Source organism: Chiroxiphia lanceolata, chromosome 18, assembly GCF_009829145.1.
Source record: "Chiroxiphia lanceolata isolate bChiLan1 chromosome 18, bChiLan1.pri, whole genome shotgun sequence".
NCBI lineage: Eukaryota > Metazoa > Chordata > Aves > Passeriformes > Pipridae > Chiroxiphia > Chiroxiphia lanceolata.
In genome coordinates this window covers 7,443,346-7,462,020 of record NC_045654.1, presented here as the reverse complement: position 1 = coordinate 7,462,020, position 18,675 = coordinate 7,443,346, and the positions used below count along the sequence as shown (strand labels likewise).

Here is an 18,675-nt window from a genome sequence, read left to right as displayed (position 1 = left end):
TTCTCCTGCGAGGGGGGGTTTGGAGCAGACAAACACGAGTTGGCACCTGTCAGTCCAGGCTGCCCTGGGAGGCTGATGGAGAACTGGGAGCAGGGCTGGGGGCTGGTGTGAGCCGAGGGTTTGGTGTCCACATCAATGCTGAGTCTGCTCAACCAGAGGGGTTTGAATCACACCAGTGCTCTGGGGAACTCAGAAATACCTTTAGATGTCTTTTGCCAGGAATCAAAGCTCCCACTTTACCTGGGCGTAGCTGCACAAAGCTTCTGCATCACACGGCTCTGCTGCAGGTTTTATCCTGAGGGATGGGGAGAATCTCTTTGCAGTGTGTTTGGTGGTGACAGAAGTTATGGACTGAGCTCAAAAACTCGTGTTTTCAGGTTTAAAAACCTTACCATTATCTCTGGATTTAGCCTGGACAAAGGTGCTCTTAGGGTGTGTGCTCCAGCCTCGGAGCCCCTGGGAGAGCACAGGGAGAGTTGTGGGTCTGTGTGATTTTCCAGTGCTTTGATCAGCCTGTTTAATCAGTCTGTGTTTGGCACTAGACATCCATCCAGAGCCCTCCCAAGGGGTTTGGGAAGCAGGTTGCCAGTGGAGCCTGTGTGTGTGCATGTATTTCTGTGGAGTCATTGCAACCTGCTGGTGCTGCCTGGAGTTTATCCCCAGGTTCTCTATTCCTTTCGGTTTTTCAGGAAAAATGTTTATGTGAACACTGAGATTTTTGGGGAAAAAATTGCCCCATTTCCTGTGCTGCTTTAGAAACTCTCAGTGTGCCTGTACTTTCTCCTTGCTTGGACCATCCGAGCACAGGGAATGAAATAGTCTGGTTCCAGCCATGCCCTCAGACTGGACTGAAGAGAAAACTTCAGGGAGTTGTTTGGTTTCTCCACAATCCACAAGAAACCTGAGAGGAAAGTGTCAGTCTGTGTGTGCACAGCATAGCAATTACCTGATGAGGTGTGTTTTCCTGAAGGCCAGGAGGGAATGTCTCTGCTTTCAAATATATTGTCGGAGAAGCTTTAGGAGGTTGTGGCTGTCCCATCCCTGGAAGTGTTCAAGTCCAGGTTGGATGGGGCTTGGTGCAGCCTGGACTAGTGGGAGGTGTCCTGATGCAAAGTCCCTCTCTGGCTTTCTTGAAGCCTCTTCAGATCCTGGAAGGTGCTGTGAGGTCTCCACACAATTTTCTCTTCTCTGGACTGAACAGCCCCAGCTCTCCCAGCCTGTGTCCATGGGGGAGGTGCTCTAGTGAGGTCTGTGCTCTGTTGCAGCTGCTGTGGAATCCTGTGTCCTGCACGGCCTGAAGCGGAGGGCAGCCGGATTCCTGCGCAGCAACAAGATCGCAGCGCTGTTCATGAAGGTGGGGAAGAGCTTCCCCCTGGCAGAGGAGCTCTGCAAGAAGGTGCAAGACCTGGAGCAGCTCATTGAGAATGCGTAAGGCACTGGCATTGCTGTCAGTCCTCTGGTCACTTGTGTTTTGGGATGAGGGTGTAGTTTGGGTATCATTGGGGATTGCAAGTCCAACTTGAGCCTCAGCAAGAGTGTTGCTCCTTCAGTGGAGCAGTGTCTTGCCCTGGGATTTTTCTGTCTTGAACAAAGGGGTTGCTTTCCTAGGAGACCGAGTTGTGCCTGTGGTTTAAGCAGGGGTGGGCAAGTCCTTATCCCTCTGCCCCTTCTCTTGTGCCTCGGGGACAGCTGAGTGTGTTGCTCCTGAGCTGTCATGGTTTATGGGCCAGTTCACTAAGTCAACTGGAACCACATTTGCTCTGCCTCAGTGTGCAGGGCTTGAACCTCCAGTAACTCAACTGCTGTTTGAGAGCGGCTCACTCATCCTTGGACAGGAACCAGGGAGATGGATGGAGCAGCTACCTGGGGCAGGAATTTTATGCTGTCCTAAGATAAGCTGCTCTGCCTGTGAACTGCTGTCCTCAGACACATGTGGAAAAGTGTGTGGGCTGGAGGCCTCTGCTGAGGGAGAGGCTCATTTTGGGGTGTCTTTACAGTGGGAAACTGATTTAGTAAGTCTGGTTCCAAATGCAAGTGTGGCCTTCTGGAGCAGGGTGTGGGATAGATGCAGGGAGCATCTCCAGAGCCCTGTCCCAGGCAGTTCCCTGGGCATCCCCCAGCATCACCAAAGCCCTGACCTTGTGCCCCATGAGGTGTGGGAGTGCCTTGGGCTCCTGCAGAGCTCGAGGACGAGCCAGTGATGATGTTGTCTCTTGTCTTGCACCTCTAAAGGCGAAACCAAGTCCAGGGCATCCCGGAGAACGTGCGCAAGGTGCCGAAGCTGCCCAACCTGTCTCCTCAGGCCATCAAGCACCTCTGGATCCGCACAGCCCTCTTCGAAAAGGTCTTGGATAAAATTGTGCACTACTTGGTAGAGAACAGCAGGTGAGTGCAGGCACAGACCACCCGTTCACCTGTCCCAGATCACTGCCAGCATCTGTCCCTTTGATGGCACTGGGGGTGTTGCTGTCTGAGCTGTGTCCAAGTGGGTCAGAAAAGTCCCTGGATGGGACAGGCCACTTGTGTCACTCAGTGCCCATCATGGGGACTCTGATGGACACCCTGCTGCTGGTGGCCACTGTGCACTCCCTAAAATAAAGATAGGCCACACTTGCCCTGCTGGTGCTTGGGTTGTCAGAGACTGTGCTGTCCTTATCCTCTGGGATCTCTATGCTGAGGTGACCTGTCCTGGGGAAGATCTCCAATCTTGGGCAGGTTTTGTCAGAAGATGGTGATGTTTGCAATGTGCTGCAGGAGGTGTCTGTTCCACAGGGGTTTTCACAGCTAGAGAAACAGCCTGTTAAGGGCTCTTTGCCCTTTTCCCACCAAGGGATGATACAGAAAGAGAAAGGCATACCAATGATTTAAAACCACTGTCTATAACTTTACAGTCCCATTTTGCAGCACTCCACCTTTCCGATGTCTTTTATTTCTTCTAGTAAGTACTATGAGAAGGAGGCTCTCCTGATGGATCCTGTGGATGGGCCAATTCTTGCATCTTTACTGGGTAACGCTTTCCTCTTACCCTGCTTGCTTTCCAACCCTGTCTGTGATCTGGGTGTGAAATGCAGTTGTTTTCTCTGTGGATCCGGGGGGTGACCGCAGCCATCGGAACACCGATGGCTCCCTTTATGTTTGGGCTGTTCCTCTCTGCAGTGGGGCCCTGTGCACTGGAGTACACGAAGATGAAAACCGCTGACCACTTCTGGACAGACCCCTCGGCGGACGAGCTGGTCCAGCGGCACCGGATCCACAGCTCCCACTGCCGGCAGGACTCGCCCACCAAGCGCCCGGCGCTCTGCGTGAGTGGGGGGGGACAGCCCCTCGCTGGGCTCTTCCCAGAGCCACAGCCACGGCTCTGCACTCCCTGTGTTTGAAAAGGGCTTTGGGGCCCTCTGACGAGGGAAGTCTTTGAGCCAGAAGTGCTGGGAGCACGGTCCATGGAGACTGCCAGGGCATGGGGGCATGGTGGGGTCTGTGCCCCTTGGGAACATCGTGCATGAACGTAAGCAAGGGCAGCTGGAGTCTGCAATGTTTATTGCAAATAAAGCACACTCCTGGGGCTTTTCTAAGTACAGAAATTATCTTGGCCAGAGCCAGGAATCTTCTTAGAGGACTCTGAGGGAAACAGTTCTGGTAGTGACTTAAGTGTGTAAGTGAGGAGGAAATGAGCTTCAAGAGGGCTTTTGGAAAGCCAGAGGTGTGTGTGCTCACCTCACGTTTGTGGATGGCTCTCTTCCAGATTCAGAAAAGACATTCCAGTGGCAGCATGGATGACCGGCCCTCGCTGTCTGCCAGGGACTATGTGGAGTCACTGCACCAGAATTCCCGTGCCACGCTCCTCTACGGCAAGAACAATGTCCTGGTGCAGCCGGTGAGTTCCTGCTGGGGCATCTGGGCTTGAAAATGCTGGGCTTTCGATGGAGGAAAGCACAAGTTCATTTTTGATCTGGGAAGGCAGGGAATGGACTGTGTTTGTGGAGGTCCTGGTGATACGGATCCTCCCAGTGGAATGGGAGAGCTCTGCTCTGAGTAGAAGCAGGCTCCTCTCCCTGCCCACTCTTTACCATAAAACTCCTCCTCCTATCCTGTCCTACTTCTTGTAGTCAAATAAATGAAGTGCAAACTGCTTTTAGGTGGAGCTGTTAAGTTTTCCTTGCTGGGCAGCTGCTCTCAGCCCTATCCCAAGCCGGGGAGGTGTCCTGGCATTTTGCCAGGAGGGTTTTCAGGGCCACAGTGGGTTTCTCACTGTGGGTGAGTGAGTGGGCTCAGGGCAGCAGGCAGGGCTATGTGAGGGGCCAGAACTGGTTCCAAGGCTCAACCTCGGGCAACCTGGGGTGGTGCTTCATGTGCCTGGCATTTTCCAGCTCACTCTGTCCCTGTGTTTCTCCCCTCAAGCGAGATGACATGGAGGCAATCCCGGGATATCTGTCCCTTCACCAGACTGCTGACATCATGGCACTAAAGTGGACCCCGAACCAGCTGATGAACGGCTCTGTGGGGGACCTGGACTATGAGAAGAGGTGACTGGAGCAGAGGGGGTGCAAATATTCCCCAGGGTCAGAGTTTGGATCTGGTGTCCAAACCAGCAGTGTTTTCCTGGTGACTGCAAAGCAAAACCATCCTCCTCAAGTCTGTAATGGGAAGGGATGGGGAAGGAGGCCTGGGGAGGGTGAAGGGAGATGGAGTGAGATGCTGAGCTACTGCCCATCTCTGCTGGGAAGTGCTCAGTGAGAGAGCTGGGGCTTGTTCCAACACACACAAAGTGGTTTTCCTTTATTGCCCTCGGGGATTTTTCAGGGGAATGCCCTCAGTGGTCTCAGGTTTATCCTGGTTATTGTAATCTGGGAAGATCAGGAGCTCATAAACAGGGAAGAGAATCTGTAGAGAGGGAATGTGAGCAGTTCCCAGAGGATCAGACCTTGGTGACAGTGTGTGCCATTTTCTGGTGATCCTACGTGCAGGTATTCAGAGTCCCTTGGATTTATTGGAGTCCCTGGAGCTTGTTCCTCCAGAGGCCCTGAGGTCTGCTTAGTTTGCTTGGCAGGCTGTGTGGCCAGGCCCTTTTCCCTGGCATTGCCTGATGGACTGCTGGTGTTTCCCCAACAGCTGCAATCCTTTCACAGGCTGGATCATGCCAGGTCCCAATTTGCCTTAGAAACAAAATCCCTTCCCAGCAGCTCCAGTAAAGTGGGAGTGTTTAGAACACTGATGCTTTGACCTAGAGATCTTCTTCAGCAGAACTTGGTCTCAGCTTTGTTCATTCTCAATTGTAGTTTTTTTGGGTTTTGTTTACCTCTGTTCTTTTCATCTTCCCTTTCCTACTGGCCCCTGGGCCATTCAGTTGTGCCTGGTACCCTCCCCCTAAAATGCTATTTTCATCTCTACACTCCTTTTCTGAGTTCTTGACTTGGGCATCAGCCTAAGTTCTAAAACTTCCCAGTGTCAAGACGTGACCAAGGAAGAGAGGAGGCAGATGGCACAGTAAGTATGACTGTACAGGGAGTGACTCTTGCACCCCTTCTGTCCTTCACTGCATTCACAAGCCATTTTTAATGTTACTTAAGTGCTATTTTTGTGAAGTGGCAGATGACGCTGCTCCGGATCTGGAAGTTTGCTTTGTTGCACAGAAGTAGGATGTGATGGAGTGCTGACACTCTCAGAGAGCAGTGCTGGGCTCTCCACAGGAATGAAACCCTGGAGACATCCCCTTCCCTGGCTTCCTCCTGGCCCTCCCTGCCCCTCTGCCCTGTCTGGTGGCCACCAGCAATCCAGCATGTTCTAGATTTTCTCAGAGCCCTCGGGGTGCCTTTGCTGAGGCAGTTCTTGAACAGAAGCAGCTGAGACCAAATCTATCGTCAGCTCTGAAAGAAACCCCACCAGTTGTGAGGGTTTATTTCCCTTCCCTAGGGGCAGGAGCTCTGCAGAGCAGCAGCCCAGGCTTGGACAGCACTGCATGTTCCCTTGTGGTTCCAGGGCCGCTCCTGATGGATTCTTGGGGTTCTCCCAGCATTGCAGCAGGGTGGGGAGTCCTTGGGGTGCCCAGAGGGAGTGCTCAGCTCTGCAGGGCTCCACATCACTCCCTGCAATTGCAAGGATTCATGGGCACGTTGTCTGTGTTTGGGAATGGTGTGAGGGTACAGAAACCACCTGAGGCAGGTGGGACTGGACTTGCCCTGGCTGAGCTGAGCTGGCAGGGACAGCTACTGGTTCTGGAGGGATGTTGTCACTCTCCAGGCTGGTGTCACTGCTCTGGGACCTCATCCTTTCCGTGACTTCCCCTGTCACCAGGGTATCTGGAGGCAGGATCTGGAGATGATGTGGGCAGAAGCAGAGCCTCTCACATCCCTAAGGCTCATGGCTTCCCTGTCTCTGTTCCAGTGTGTACTGGGACTATGCCATGACCATTCGCCTGGAGGAGATCGTTTATCTGCACTGTCACCAGCAAGGTAAGGCCAGAGCAGGGGCTGCTGGAGGCTGTGGCACCCTGACACCCTGATTCCTTACCTCTGGGGAGTGCCCACAGCTTGGATTTGGCTCCAGGGCAGATGTCCAGAGCTCTGGGTGGTCACTATGATGTAAATGCTTCCAGGAAAACCTTTCCACCACCTCCTGGCTGTAGTGCTTGGCTGGGAGTACTCCTTGCAGAGCAGGGCGCTCTGGTTTCCAAGGGTGTGATCCCAGCAAACCTTCTCCAGGGCCCCAGACTTGTTTGGATTCTTCTCCAAGTCCATTACAAGGAAGAAAGTCCTTTTTTTTTCCATGAGCTTTCCTGCCCTCTGCCTTTTGGACTGGTGCTGTTTCCCTCACTGATGTCTCTTCTCCTCCCTGCTGTCACTGTTGCCAATAGTAGACAGTGGTGGGACGGTGGTCCTGGTGAGCCAGGACGGGATCCAGAGGCCGCCTCTGCGGTTCCCCCGAGGAGGGCACTTGCTGCAGTTCCTGTCCTGCCTGGAGAACGGCCTCCTGCCCCATGGGCAGCTGGACCCACCCCTCTGGTCACAGCGGGGAAAGGTGGGTGCTCTGAAACTGTTTCCTGGGGTTCCTGCTGGTGTTCCCATATGGAGTGTCCGAAGTGGAGCTGCTGGGGAGAACCCTCTGCCTGGCATTAGTGGCTTCTGTGTTTTAAGTAATCCCCTTCCCAAAATTAATAAGGAAGGTGGGCTTAAAAATATGGTGGTTTGTTTTAGCTCAAGGCCTTGACCAGCTAAACAAACCCATTGGAAAAACTCAGGGGGCTGGTGTGGGAGGGCTGCCCATGGGGCAGAGAGGGTTTGGTTCTCATGAGTTGTACATACCCTGTGCTCAACAGGGTTATAGATCCACCCTGTAATGGGAGGCTTAATCCAAAGGCTGCTCCAGCCCAGGGAACGTGCAAAGTCATCCAAGCTGGCAGGGCATGTGCTGTGGTGGGGCAGGAGCTCAGGAAGTGAGTGGTTGAGTGTGGGGCAGCTCGTGAAAGGCTGGTTTTGTTCCCCCAGGGCAAAGTGTTTCCCAAGCTGAGGAAGCGAAGCCCCCAGGGCTCCTCCGAGTCCGCATCCGACAAGGAGGATGACGAAGCCACAGATTATGTGTTCAGGATAATCTACCCCGGGACACAGGCTGAGTTTGGTGAGTGCAGGGCAGAGTTTTGGGGGGTTCTCATGGGGTGTATGAGCTGCTGGGACACGGCACTGATGGGCGCATGGCAAACCAGGAGGTGGTTCCAGAGGAAGAGCTTTGGTTGTGTCAGTGCTGCCTGTTCAATGTCATCATTCTTTCCTGGGAGGATGGAGAGGCCCTGACACAGGTTGCCCAGAGAAGCTGTGGCTGCCCCATTCCTGGAGGTGTTCAAGGCCGGGTTGGATGAGGCTTAGAGCAACCTGGGATAGTAAAAGGTGTCCCTGCCCATGGTAGGGGTTGGAATGAGATGAGCTTTAAGGTCCCTCCCAACCCAAACCATTCCAGGATTCTATCTATGGATTTTTGTTTCAACCTTCTGCTTGCTGTTGAGTCCTTTGTTTCTGCAGCTGCACAACAGCCACAACAGCTTTAATGGGCAGGAAAAAAACCTCTTACACATAACATGAGTAGGAATATTCACTTTGGTCACTCGGGGGTCACTTTCCACCATCACAAGCCCCCAGGGCTGATTCTTCTCTTGCTGTCCCAGGCCAGCTCAGCCAGTGCTGCATTAAATCCAGTGATGTTCCTTCAGTGTGGCTTCTGCAGCACAAAGGGGAGGTCACAGCACCCTTTTCCCATGTGTCTTCAGTCCCTGACTCATGGGGCAAGGGAGGGGATGCTGCTGGATGCACCAAACCAGAAATGTCTCTTAATGTCTGGTGGTGAGTGATTTGAACTTGACTGAGATATCTTTACATTCATCCTCACTCTTCTGTGAGATACCAAGAACCTTTTTCTGACCTCTGGGGACATCATAGGTGACTTTCTAAGGGGGGAAACCCACCAGTTTTAGATAGAAGACTTGTGGAGAGTTTTTTAAAAAGCTGTGAAATGTGATCAAAACCTTGTTCCTGTATTCTTGAGGCTGTAAGGGGGAAATCACATCCCCTGTGACTCCTCCATAACATCAGTTAAGGTTATACTTGGTTCTCCCTGCCTTTAGCTGACTAACACAATTCAGTGAGTCAGATAAAAATCTGATTGAAGCTAAAACAACAGATAGAGATGCTCCTTTCTGTGACTGTCTTTTGATCTACCCCTTAAAATTCCATGCTGGGGGCCACATTTGCTGTGAAATGAATTGCTGCCATCTCCTCAGCTGGCGTCATCGCAGCCTGTGCCGTTCCTGTGGACCTTCCCAGAGGGGGGTGGAACTGCATCATTCTCTCTTGTCTGCAGATTCTTCCTTTCTGCCCTTTCATTTGTGCCCTTGTCCTCTCTCTGTGTCTTTAGTTGCCATTAATGGTACTTTTCACCCATTCCGTGCACCTGTGATCTCTGTGAGTGCTGGGAGAGGGAAGATGACGAGGACTCCAACTGCAAGCAGTATGGTGGTGATCCCTAAACGGTGTCTGAGTCTCCTCATCACGTCCCGACCTCCCTGTGCTGCTCTGGGGACCTGCCAGCACCAGTGTAATGGGACTGTTGTGGTTGGTTGTGTCTGGCATTCAGCTCACCTGTGTTGTCACTTGACAGGTCCTGCAGAGGTGTCCCTGTCCCTACTGACCATCACTGACCCATCAGCTCAGTGGGAGGGGAAAGGAAGGGGCTTTTATAGAAATATTTCAACATTTTTTCTTGCCGGTACCAGCTGTTCAGTACCACAAGCAGGGAGAGTCAGTGAGACCAAGGGTGCGAGGAAACCCTCTCACGGCCAGAAGATGGAATTTCTACCATGATTTAATTTCCAGGGAGGAGTAAATAGGGTTATTCTCCATCTCCCGGCCAGTGGGTGGACAGTACCTGAGCAGGACACAAGGCTGTTGCAGTAGCACTTCAAGTTTAAGCAGGATTTAGCAAGTGACAATACGCAGAGCTCCTGCTGTCTCTCTCAACCTCTTCATCCATGTCTTCATCTCCTGTCTTGTGATTTTGGTGCTCTCTTCTTTCCCTGAATCTTGGATGGGATCCTAGTGTTTGAGAGGTGGGGGCTTTTCCCTGCCAGTGATCGGCTCTTCCTGGGACAGCAGTTGACTTCAATCCTGTTTTTTCTCATCTGTTTCAGTCTGTTGCAGCCCCTTCTCTGGAGTCTCTGCGTTGGGTGTTGGGTTTCTGCCTTGGTCAGCACAAAGCAGTTTAAGACCAGCTTTCTGAATGAGCTTGTTAATTAGCAGATGGTTCTCTCATCAATGCTCTTTGTTCCCTTTCCTTTCTCCTGAGCTCACCAGTGCCGGTGCTGTGATTCCCTGCAGTGGGTTCTGCCTGGTCGCTGGAGCCTCCTTGGGAAGAGTGGGATGCTGCCTTTGCTAATCAAAGCTCTTTGTTGACCCCCTGTGTGTCCCAGGCTCCAGGGGCAGTGCCAGGCGGTCCCTGATGCTCCTCTCCACTCCCACAGTGCCCCAGGACCTGATGGATGGGCCAGGGGCTGTCCTGCCCCCCATGTGGCAGCCCAGCACCCGCAAGTCCTCCTGCTCCTCCTGCTCCCAGAGCGGCTCCTCGGACGGGGGCCCGGCCAACGGCTGCAGCCACGAGAGGTACGAGGAGCTGCTGCTCCCGTGGGACATGTGAGCACGGCAAAGCCAGGGCATCTGGGACACCTCAGCTGCTCTGTGGCCGTATCCTGGCAGCAGGAATTGCTGCTCTGAGGCTGAGCAGGGTCCCGTGCTGCATCTCTGCAGGCACAGCTGGATCAGTCAGATCAAAGCCAGGCTGAGGGGATGCACAGGAGCATTTCCTCTCCTCACATCCCCTGTGTTTTTGTTGGCAGAGCTCCACTGAAGCTCCTGTGTGACAACATGAAGTACCAAATCCTCTCCCGGGCCTTCTATGGCTGTGAGTACCTGTCACATTCCTACTGCCATGAGATGTGTGATGGGTGAGGGATGAGGCTCTGGGCCCCAGGCTGGGAGTGCCGCTGAGCCAGCTGCCAGTGGCCAGGGGTGTTGGGACCAGTCTATGCACGTGCTCAGGATGGGGAGCAAACACATGGACTCTGATCCTTGGACTTGAACCCAGCGAGCAGCAGCACTGGTGGTCCTGTCCCGGTAGATTCCCTGCTTTGGGATGTGGTTTCAGAGGATCTCCCTCAAAGAACAGACTCATTAGAACTTTCTCCTGCTCTTCACCCTCATGGCTCCCCGAGGTCCAAGGATGAATGTTTGGTTTTCTCTGCTGCAGGGCTGGCTTATTGCAGACACCTGTCCACGGTGAGGACCCACCTGTCTGCACTGGTGAACCACAATATCGTGTCCTCTGATGTCCCCTGCAGTGCCAGCTCGGGGCTGACTGTGGACATCTGGCAGAGATACCTGCAGGACAGCACGGTAGAGCCAGGGCTCTGGGGACACACCAGCTCTGGTGCACTCGGGGTGTCCTGGGTGGTTGTAGCATGATGAGGTCAAACACACTGAGAAGTTCCTCTAGGAGGGAAGTCAGCCAACCTGTCCCAGGCTGCACAGAGCCAGGGTTCCTAATCCTTGGCACATGGGAGCTGGGGAATGAATGCTGCTCTCCTAGACTTGCTTCTGTTCAGAGCCCGCCTGGGCAGTGTCTGTCACCTGATTACTGTGGCCTTGAGAGGGGGTCTGCTGTGCTGCCAGGTTCAGAGGCACAGCAGTGACCCTCGGTGACCTTGATGGGGCAGTTTCTGGTGTGATGAGCCAAAATGTTCACCCACAGCAACCTCTGGCTCTACCTGAGCCCAGGCAGGGATCTGAGGGATCATCTGCAGTGGATGGGCAGTGGGTTTGGGGGTAGTCGGGGTCTGGGCAGTGTTCCAGGTACTGAAAGGTGGCATGGCTGGGCCTTACACCCAATGGGCCATGTCCTGGCTGTGTCTGTGCTCTGACTGAGCTCTTCCCACAGAGTTACGAGGACCAGGAGTTGCTGCGGCTGATCTACTATGGCGGGATCCAGCACGAGATCAGGAAGGCCGTCTGGCCCTTCCTGCTGGGCCATTACCAATTTGGGATGACGGAGGCAGAGAGAAAGGAGGTTGGTGTGGGTGTGCTGCCAGCTCAGCAGTGTGGCATTGATGTGCCCTGAGTACTGCACAGCTTGAAGTGTCTGTTTGCAGAGCCCACTGGGCATCATGTCCACTCTGGACTGGGCTGTAGGTAGGAGCGGGAGAAAGACTCGGATCAGCAGGAATTGACAGGACCAAGCTTGACGCTACCCTGTGCAGCTGCTGATTCCTCGTGTTCAGTGCCCTGCACACCTCTGGAAGGCAGGGAGGAGATGGATGGGCATTTCCCATCCTAATTTTGGCCAGGTTTTGTGGGTCAGGCACTGTGCAGCTAATGGGTGATTATGTCCCATCTATATCCAGCCATAGTTAACATGATTGTTCACTCCTCTGTGCAAGGCTTGGGGGTTCAGAAGGGACTGGGTTTGGGCTCTCCAGGGACAGCCATTCCAAGCCCCTGTGTCCCCCCACACTGCAGGCTGACGAGCAGACCCGTGCCTGCTACGAGCACACGATGGCAGAGTGGCTGGGCTGCGAGGCCATCGTCCGGCAGCGCGAGAAGGAGTCACACGCGGCCGCGCTGGCCAAGTGCTCCTCGGGGGCCAGCCTGGACTCCCACATCCAGAGGATGATGCACAGGGACTCGACCATCAGCAATGAGGTGAGGCTCTGGGGGCTCAGGGGGGGCTGTGTCCACCCAGCCTCCCTGCTGGAGAGGGCAGGGACTCCTGGCAGAGGGCAATGGGGCAGCAGGACCCTGTAACTCATTTGTGGGGCCACGTGGCCAAATCCAGACACTCTCACCAGTCCTGTGAGATATTCCTTGTGGGTATTCTGGAGAATGAGGTACTCATTACCTGATGCATTCCTGGTGCACATCAGGTTTAGCTCCATGGAAGACTGTTGAAGTAGGGGCAGGGAAGACCATGCTGCTGGCACTGAGGGGCTGTGAAACAGGGCAGTGGGCTTACTGGCTCCCTTTTCCATCAACTGCTCAGCACAGAGGAACCTCAGTATACCCTTGGTACACAGTGCCATCGTGGGACAGAGCTGGGAACACCCAGCTCTGTGGGACTGGCTTTTAGGAGTTAGATCCACAGCCCAAACCAAAGGGTGTGGAGGGAAAAGCCTGTTAAAGGAAAGGCAGTCCTGGGAATAGTGGCCAGGGAATGTTTCTGTGAGAGTTTTGTCCTTGGAGGAGCAGAGCCCAGCACGGCAGAGCACGTGGTGCTGGGTTGCATGACCTCAGGCTGCCACACTGGGGGCGAGGGGAGGCCCAAATGAACAGGACCTGGGAGCTGAGCACTGGAGACTTGATCTGGTTCCTGCTGGAAAGTTTCTGTGGGTGCTTTGGGAAAGAGATGAGCTCAGCTCTAGTCCTGCAGGCTACATGTATGTACAGAGAGGGAGAGAGGCAGGGAAGGCGGGTCTGAACCAGGAGCTGTTTGGAACTGAATGATGCAGCTCTTAGGGGGGCTGAGGAGAGCTGGGCTACACTGTTGGCATGGCTGTAACTCCAGGAATCATCCCCCTCCCCTCAGCATCTCCGCCGTGGTTCTTCTGGGAACAGGCACGGGGAGGGGAGCTGGCACAGTTAACACAGGCAAATGTTCACCCTTTTTCCATCTGAACCTGAAATTTCCTGTTTTAAGTGCTCCCATGGTAATGGAGGAAAGCTGTCGCCCTTCCTCTCTCCATCAGAGCCCTGCCCAGCAGACACCCACAATACAAGGGTGGAGACAACTCCTGCTGGTCTGAATGTGCTGTATTTTCTTAAAATCCTTTTGTTTGTGTGTGATGTCATTCCATGCTCTGCACATCTGCTCAGATAACGGGGAGGACTCACACTGATCGAGCGCTGGCAGCTCAGAGGGAATCCACAAGGCTGAGCATGGAGCTGGTGCTTGCAAAGCCCAGCCCTTCCCTCTGTGCTTGAGCTGGAAGCCAGAACAGGGTACTCGTGACTTTGAGAGGAGCTGCCTCCACTAAGTCTGGCTTAAAACATCAATATTTGTCCTTTAAGAAAAGGAAAAGAGCATGAATATGCTTGGAGGGGCTGTTTTATAGCCTGTGACTTCATCGTTTATGTAAACTGAGCTGGGCTGAGCCGCATTGCTGCCAAATTAGGACAGAGATTTGTAGAAATTTGCGCTCCAGGGAGGCAGCGTGACCTCTCTGCAGGCCAGAGGAAAGTGGCTCCTTCCAGACCCAACACGCAGCTCTTGACAACTGCACTGGCCTGGGACTTTGGCTTTTGTCACCTTCCCCAGCAGTCGGTGCCGGTGGCTGAGGCAGAGCACTGCTCTGGGTGACACACAGGGCAGAGTCAATGTCATGGGAACGTCCTTCATGGGTCAAATAGGAGAATTTACTGGATGCATTTTCTGCTTGTTCTTCACCTGCAGAAATGCCACCTCTGCTTGAGCTCCCCCACCCAGACCCTGTGCTCACTGCCTTCTCACTGCCCTTTTCCCTCTCCCTTGCAGTCCTCCCAGAGCTGCAGCTCTGGCCGACAGAACCACGCCCGGCTGCAGAGTGACTCCAGCTCCAGCACCCAGGTGAGCTGCAGCACCTTTCCCCTCCTTTTCTTGTCCTCACAATTCTGCCCTGGCTTGGTCTGACTCCTCAGCCATAACCATGGGGATCTCTGGCAAACAGAACTAGTGTTGGTGGAGGTAAATGAGTCCCCAGCCTACTTTGGAGCCACTAAGGTCAGAACTGTGCTCCGCTTGTGGTGTTGAATATTCACCTGCCTGCTCTGCCCCATGGCTGTCACGCTTGAGGGCCTGTGGCTGCTCCCTCTGTTACTGCCCAGGTGTTTAACACCTGTTTAAATCACCTTCTGCCCAGTGTATAATGCCAAGCAAAGCATAGCCCTTCAGAGCAGGGATTTGTGGGTTTGGAGTTGTGCAAATGACCAAATGCTGGCTCAAATCCAAGGAGAGGAAGCTAAAGGGTAATTTTCCTCTCCCTCCACTGTTGGGAACGTGGGCTCTATGAGTACACAGCTCTTGGGAATATGGGCACTATGTCCCCAGCAGTTTGCTGAATTCCCATGATGCTCCCCTGCGTGTCTCTGCTCACACTTTGCAGGTGTTTGAATCTGTGGATGAAGTGGAACAGACTGAAGTAGATGCTCAGCTGGAAGATGGCAAACAAAGCAAGGTCCCCAATGGGACAGTTCCCAATGGCACTTGTTCCCCTGATTCTGGCCACCCCTCTTCCCAAAACTTCTCCATCACATCAGGGTTCTCAGAGCGCAGCTTCAGCAACGAGGACAGTGCCCTGGAAACCAATAAATCCTCGTCCAGCTCCCAGGGAAAGGCTGGTGGGTCCGATGTGCCAGCCTCAGTGGACACGGATGGTGTCCAGCAGGAGAAGCTGCAGGGCCAAGACAGCCTGGAAGGTGAATTTCCCAGCGTTGGAAGTGTGGACTTTGTTCCCGTGGGTGAGGGCCCGGCGGGGGCCCTGTGTGACACCGTGGCCCTGACTGTGGTGGAGAGCTGGGCAGACAGTGAGGCTGAGAAGCAGAGCTTGGTGGAGAGTGAGGACAACCTCTCTGAGGAGCCAGAAATGGAGAGTCTGTACCCACAGCTGGATTCCCTGGCTGTGGCTGTGACCGATCTGACCAACAGTGAAACATCTGCTCTCTCCTCCACAGGTGTCACCTACTCTGTAAGTATGGACCTGTTCAGAGTGAGTTTCTTCCTGGCTGCCTCACTATTTCACAGAACCACAGAATCCCAGAATAGTTGGGGTGGGAAGGGACCTCTGGAGATTCTCCAGTCCAACCTCCCTGCCAAGGCAGGGTCACCTGGAGCAGGTGACAGGAATGTGTCTGGGGGGTTAGGAATGTCTCCAGAGAGGGAGATTCCATGCCCTTCCTGGACAGCTGTTCCAGGGTTCTGCCACCCTCCATGGAAAGAAGTTCTTCCTCATGTTGAGGTAGAACTTTTTCTGTTTAGTTTATGGCCATTGCTCCTTGTCCTGTTACTGGACACCACTGAACAGAGTCTGGCACCATCCTCTGACACCCCTTGGAGATATTTGTATGGATTGATGGGATCCCCTCTCAGTCTTCTCTTCTCCAGACTAACCAGGTCCAGGTCCCCAGTCTCTCCTCATCAGAGAGATGCACCAGACCCCTATGGTCTCCACTGGACCCTCTCCAGTAGTTCCTTGTCCTTCCTCAGCTGTGAAGATCAGAATTGAACACAACACTCCAGATGTGGCCTCACCAGGGCCAAGTAGAGGGGCAGGACTGACCTGCATTTGCCCCGTGCTGATCCCATAGCTGGGTGTAGAGGGGCTCCCACTTCCCACCCTAACTCTGCCCTGTCACTCCATTGCCCTTGCAATCCTTTTTTTATTTGAGAGCAAATCAACTTTGCTCTTGTTTTGGGCAGCCAGAGCTGCTGGACATGTACACAGTGAACCTGCACCGCATCGAGAAGGACGTGCAGCGCTGTGACCGCAACTACTGGTACTTCACCCCGGCCAACCTGGAGAAGCTCCGCAATGTCATGTGCAGGTGGGAGCTTGGGGGGGGTCAAGGGGCTTCCCGGAATTCACCTTGACGCTGGAGCCCTGAACTTTGCTCTGGGTACTGAGTTTTACCTCCTTGACTTCTGCTCCCAAATCCCCTCATCATCCCAGCACCGGGGCCGCTGCTACAAGAACACAGAGGTTCCCAGACCAAGGTGTCCCATGCTTAGAGGTGTCCAGCTGTCCCTTGACTGGCGTGTGCTGGGTTTTTGGCCAAGGTAGAGGCTGCCTGAGCTGCCTGCACCCACTGCACTGGATTTAGCCTACCTGCTCTCTGGAATATGCCTGGAAAAGGCTTTAACAAGGATCAGCTCACAGAGCCATAGTGCTAATGAGGAAGTACCTGAAGTGCTGGAATGGTTATTGCCTACCCAAAACCCCAGGAGAGAGCCAGACATGGGTCCTTTTTTGAGTGTCTTTGCTGAGTCCCTGTGACTCAGAGCTGGCTGAGTGACACTCACCAACTCAGACCTGCTCCAGCTCAGCCTCTGCCTCACGGGCAGCAAAGGATAAAATATTATTACTCATCCTGCAAACATGAGGAGAAGCTGCTGTTCCATCAGTGCTGTCACTTCATCTGACAGCCAAAGCTGGAGATCTCTGCTGAGATTAGAACTTCAGTACAGCAGATTTTGGAAAACCAGTGGGCAGGCTGGAAAAGATCGTTCCCTTGTGCCAGCAGCAGATCCGAGCCCTTTCTGAACACATTTTGACTTGCTACCAAATAAGGGAAGATATCCCTGCAGGGCTGGCTGCTTCCTGGGACACTGGGAATGGGAAGGCAAGGCAGGCAGTATTATGCACAGAGAATCAAGAAATAAATTAACAAATTCCATCAGTCTCTGTCCTTTAACCAATGACCCTACTGTGCTGCGCTTTCCAATTTTGCTTTTCCCTGCACTGATTTTTCCATGCAATGGCCATGGCACAGCCCTGAATAGACAGTCTAGGACATAGCCATGGCAGGGTGTCAATCCAGGACTGTGCCATGCGTGCCTGATTTGGAATCTAATAATTTACAGCACAAGGATAACAGAATAAACAGGTGGGATTTCCCCCCTCATCCCAGGAAGGGAGGCAGGGCACAGGCAAAGGAGGTACCAGGCAGTGGCACTTGGTCACCTCTCCTGCTTTCTCACACAGCTACATCTGGCAGCACATTGAGATTGGCTACGTGCAGGGGATGTGTGACCTGCTGGCCCCTCTCCTGGTCATCCTGGATGATGGTGAGTGAGTGGCTCTGCTTTCCCTGTCCCTTTGTGGGATCATGTGGGGGAATCTGCCATGCTTGTGGTGGCTCTTTGCATAGAGGGTCCCATGCTTAGAGGTGGGGAGCAGAATCCCCTTTGTCCTTGGTGCTGTCTGGCTCCCAGGAGCCCAACTTGGGGACAGGGTGGACTTTTTGGAGGGATGCTCCTGCTGCAGGTGGCTGTGGGAGCAGGTGCAGCAGAGCCTGTGCAGCCCAGCAGTGGTGTCTCTCCTCCCTGCACAGAGGCTCTGGCTTTCAGCTGTTTCACTGAGCTGATGAAGAGGATGAATCAGAATTTCCCCCATGGAGGAGCCATGGACACCCACTTTGCCAACATGAGGTCGCTGATCCAGGTAAGGGGTCCTGGCATGTGGACAGTGGCTTCTCACACCCGAGGGGGAAAGCTGGTGGTGGGATGGGGCTCTTGGAAGGGCTGAGAGGGGTTTCAGTGGTGGGAAGCAAGAGGGGAGAGCAGGGGCTCTAAAGACAGCCTGGAGTAATGTGTGCCAGGAAAGGATGAGCTGGTGGAGCTGGAGCGGTAGGAAAGCAGTGGGAGCGGAGGGAAGCAGGCAGAAGGATGGCTCTGGCCTCCTGTGTGCACTGCTGAGTTTCCTTTTGCTTTTCTTGACAGATTCTGGACTCTGAGCTCTTTGAGTTGATGCACCAGAATGGGGATTACACTCATTTCTACTTCTGCTACCGATGGTTTCTCCTGGACTTCAAGAGAGGTATGTGCTGAGACCACCCAGACTGGGGGTGGGCAGGGTCTGCCAGGCTTCCAGGCTTCTCAGCACACTCTGCAACTTAGTAGTTTAAACTTAACTCTAAATTCCTTTTCACTTTTCCCTGGCTTGTGTGGGGCTGAGTGTTCCATCTAGATGCAGAACCTGTTTTTCCAGAGCTGCTGCTGAGCCTCACCAGGAGTGTGTCCTGAGGCCTGTGCCACCTGCTGCAGGCCAGAATGTGTCTCCCTACAGGTGACTGACTTATTGCTTCCAGCTGGAACAGGCTCTTGTGGGAAGAAGCCTCCCAGTGTGTCTCCCCAGCGCTGCTGTGAGCTCTGTGAGTCAGGATGGTGTGAAGCCATGGCTGGTGTGGTAAGTGCTGGGCTGTTCTGTTCTCAGAGCTGGTGTACGACGACGTGTTCGCCGTCTGGGAGACCATCTGGGCCGCCGCGCACGTCTCCTCTGCTCACTACGTGCTCTTCATAGCCCTGGCCCTGGTGGAAATGTACCGGGACATCATCCTGGAGAACAACATGGATTTCACAGACATCATCAAGTTTTTCAACGGTACAGCTTGTGTTCTGTCA

General features: G+C 53.7%; 1 protein-coding gene across 4 annotated transcripts in view; it reads left to right on the top strand.

Moving 5' to 3' along the window:
* Positions 1-18,675, top strand: part of SGSM1 (small G protein signaling modulator 1) — a 39,073-nt gene that overhangs the window by 13,550 nt on the left and 6,848 nt on the right. For 2 of the 4 annotated variants that reach the window (XM_032706044.1, XM_032706046.1), the window contains 21 exons: positions 1,266-1,428; positions 2,233-2,385; positions 2,940-3,007; positions 3,157-3,302; positions 3,743-3,874; positions 4,399-4,523; positions 6,382-6,449; positions 6,851-7,014; positions 7,482-7,611; positions 10,001-10,139; positions 10,373-10,437; positions 10,783-10,928; positions 11,470-11,598; positions 12,048-12,230; positions 14,056-14,127; positions 14,663-15,244; positions 15,976-16,100; positions 17,258-17,340; positions 17,607-17,716; positions 17,995-18,091; positions 18,488-18,655. In XM_032706044.1, the coding sequence (XP_032561935.1) occupies positions 1,266-1,428; positions 2,233-2,385; positions 2,940-3,007; positions 3,157-3,302; positions 3,743-3,874; positions 4,399-4,523; positions 6,382-6,449; positions 6,851-7,014; positions 7,482-7,611; positions 10,001-10,139; positions 10,373-10,437; positions 10,783-10,928; positions 11,470-11,598; positions 12,048-12,230; positions 14,056-14,127; positions 14,663-15,244; positions 15,976-16,100; positions 17,258-17,340; positions 17,607-17,716; positions 17,995-18,091; positions 18,488-18,655 (3,048 nt within the window). Of the gene's footprint in view, positions 1-1,265; positions 1,429-2,232; positions 2,386-2,939; positions 3,008-3,156; positions 3,303-3,742; positions 3,875-4,398; positions 4,524-6,381; positions 6,450-6,850; positions 7,015-7,481; positions 7,612-8,898; positions 9,079-10,000; positions 10,140-10,372; positions 10,438-10,782; positions 10,929-11,469; positions 11,599-12,047; positions 12,231-14,055; positions 14,128-14,662; positions 15,245-15,975; positions 16,101-17,257; positions 17,341-17,606; positions 17,717-17,994; positions 18,092-18,487; positions 18,656-18,675 lie in introns of all 4 variants that reach the window. The other 2 variants (XM_032706048.1, XM_032706045.1) reach the window with 2 other exon arrangements.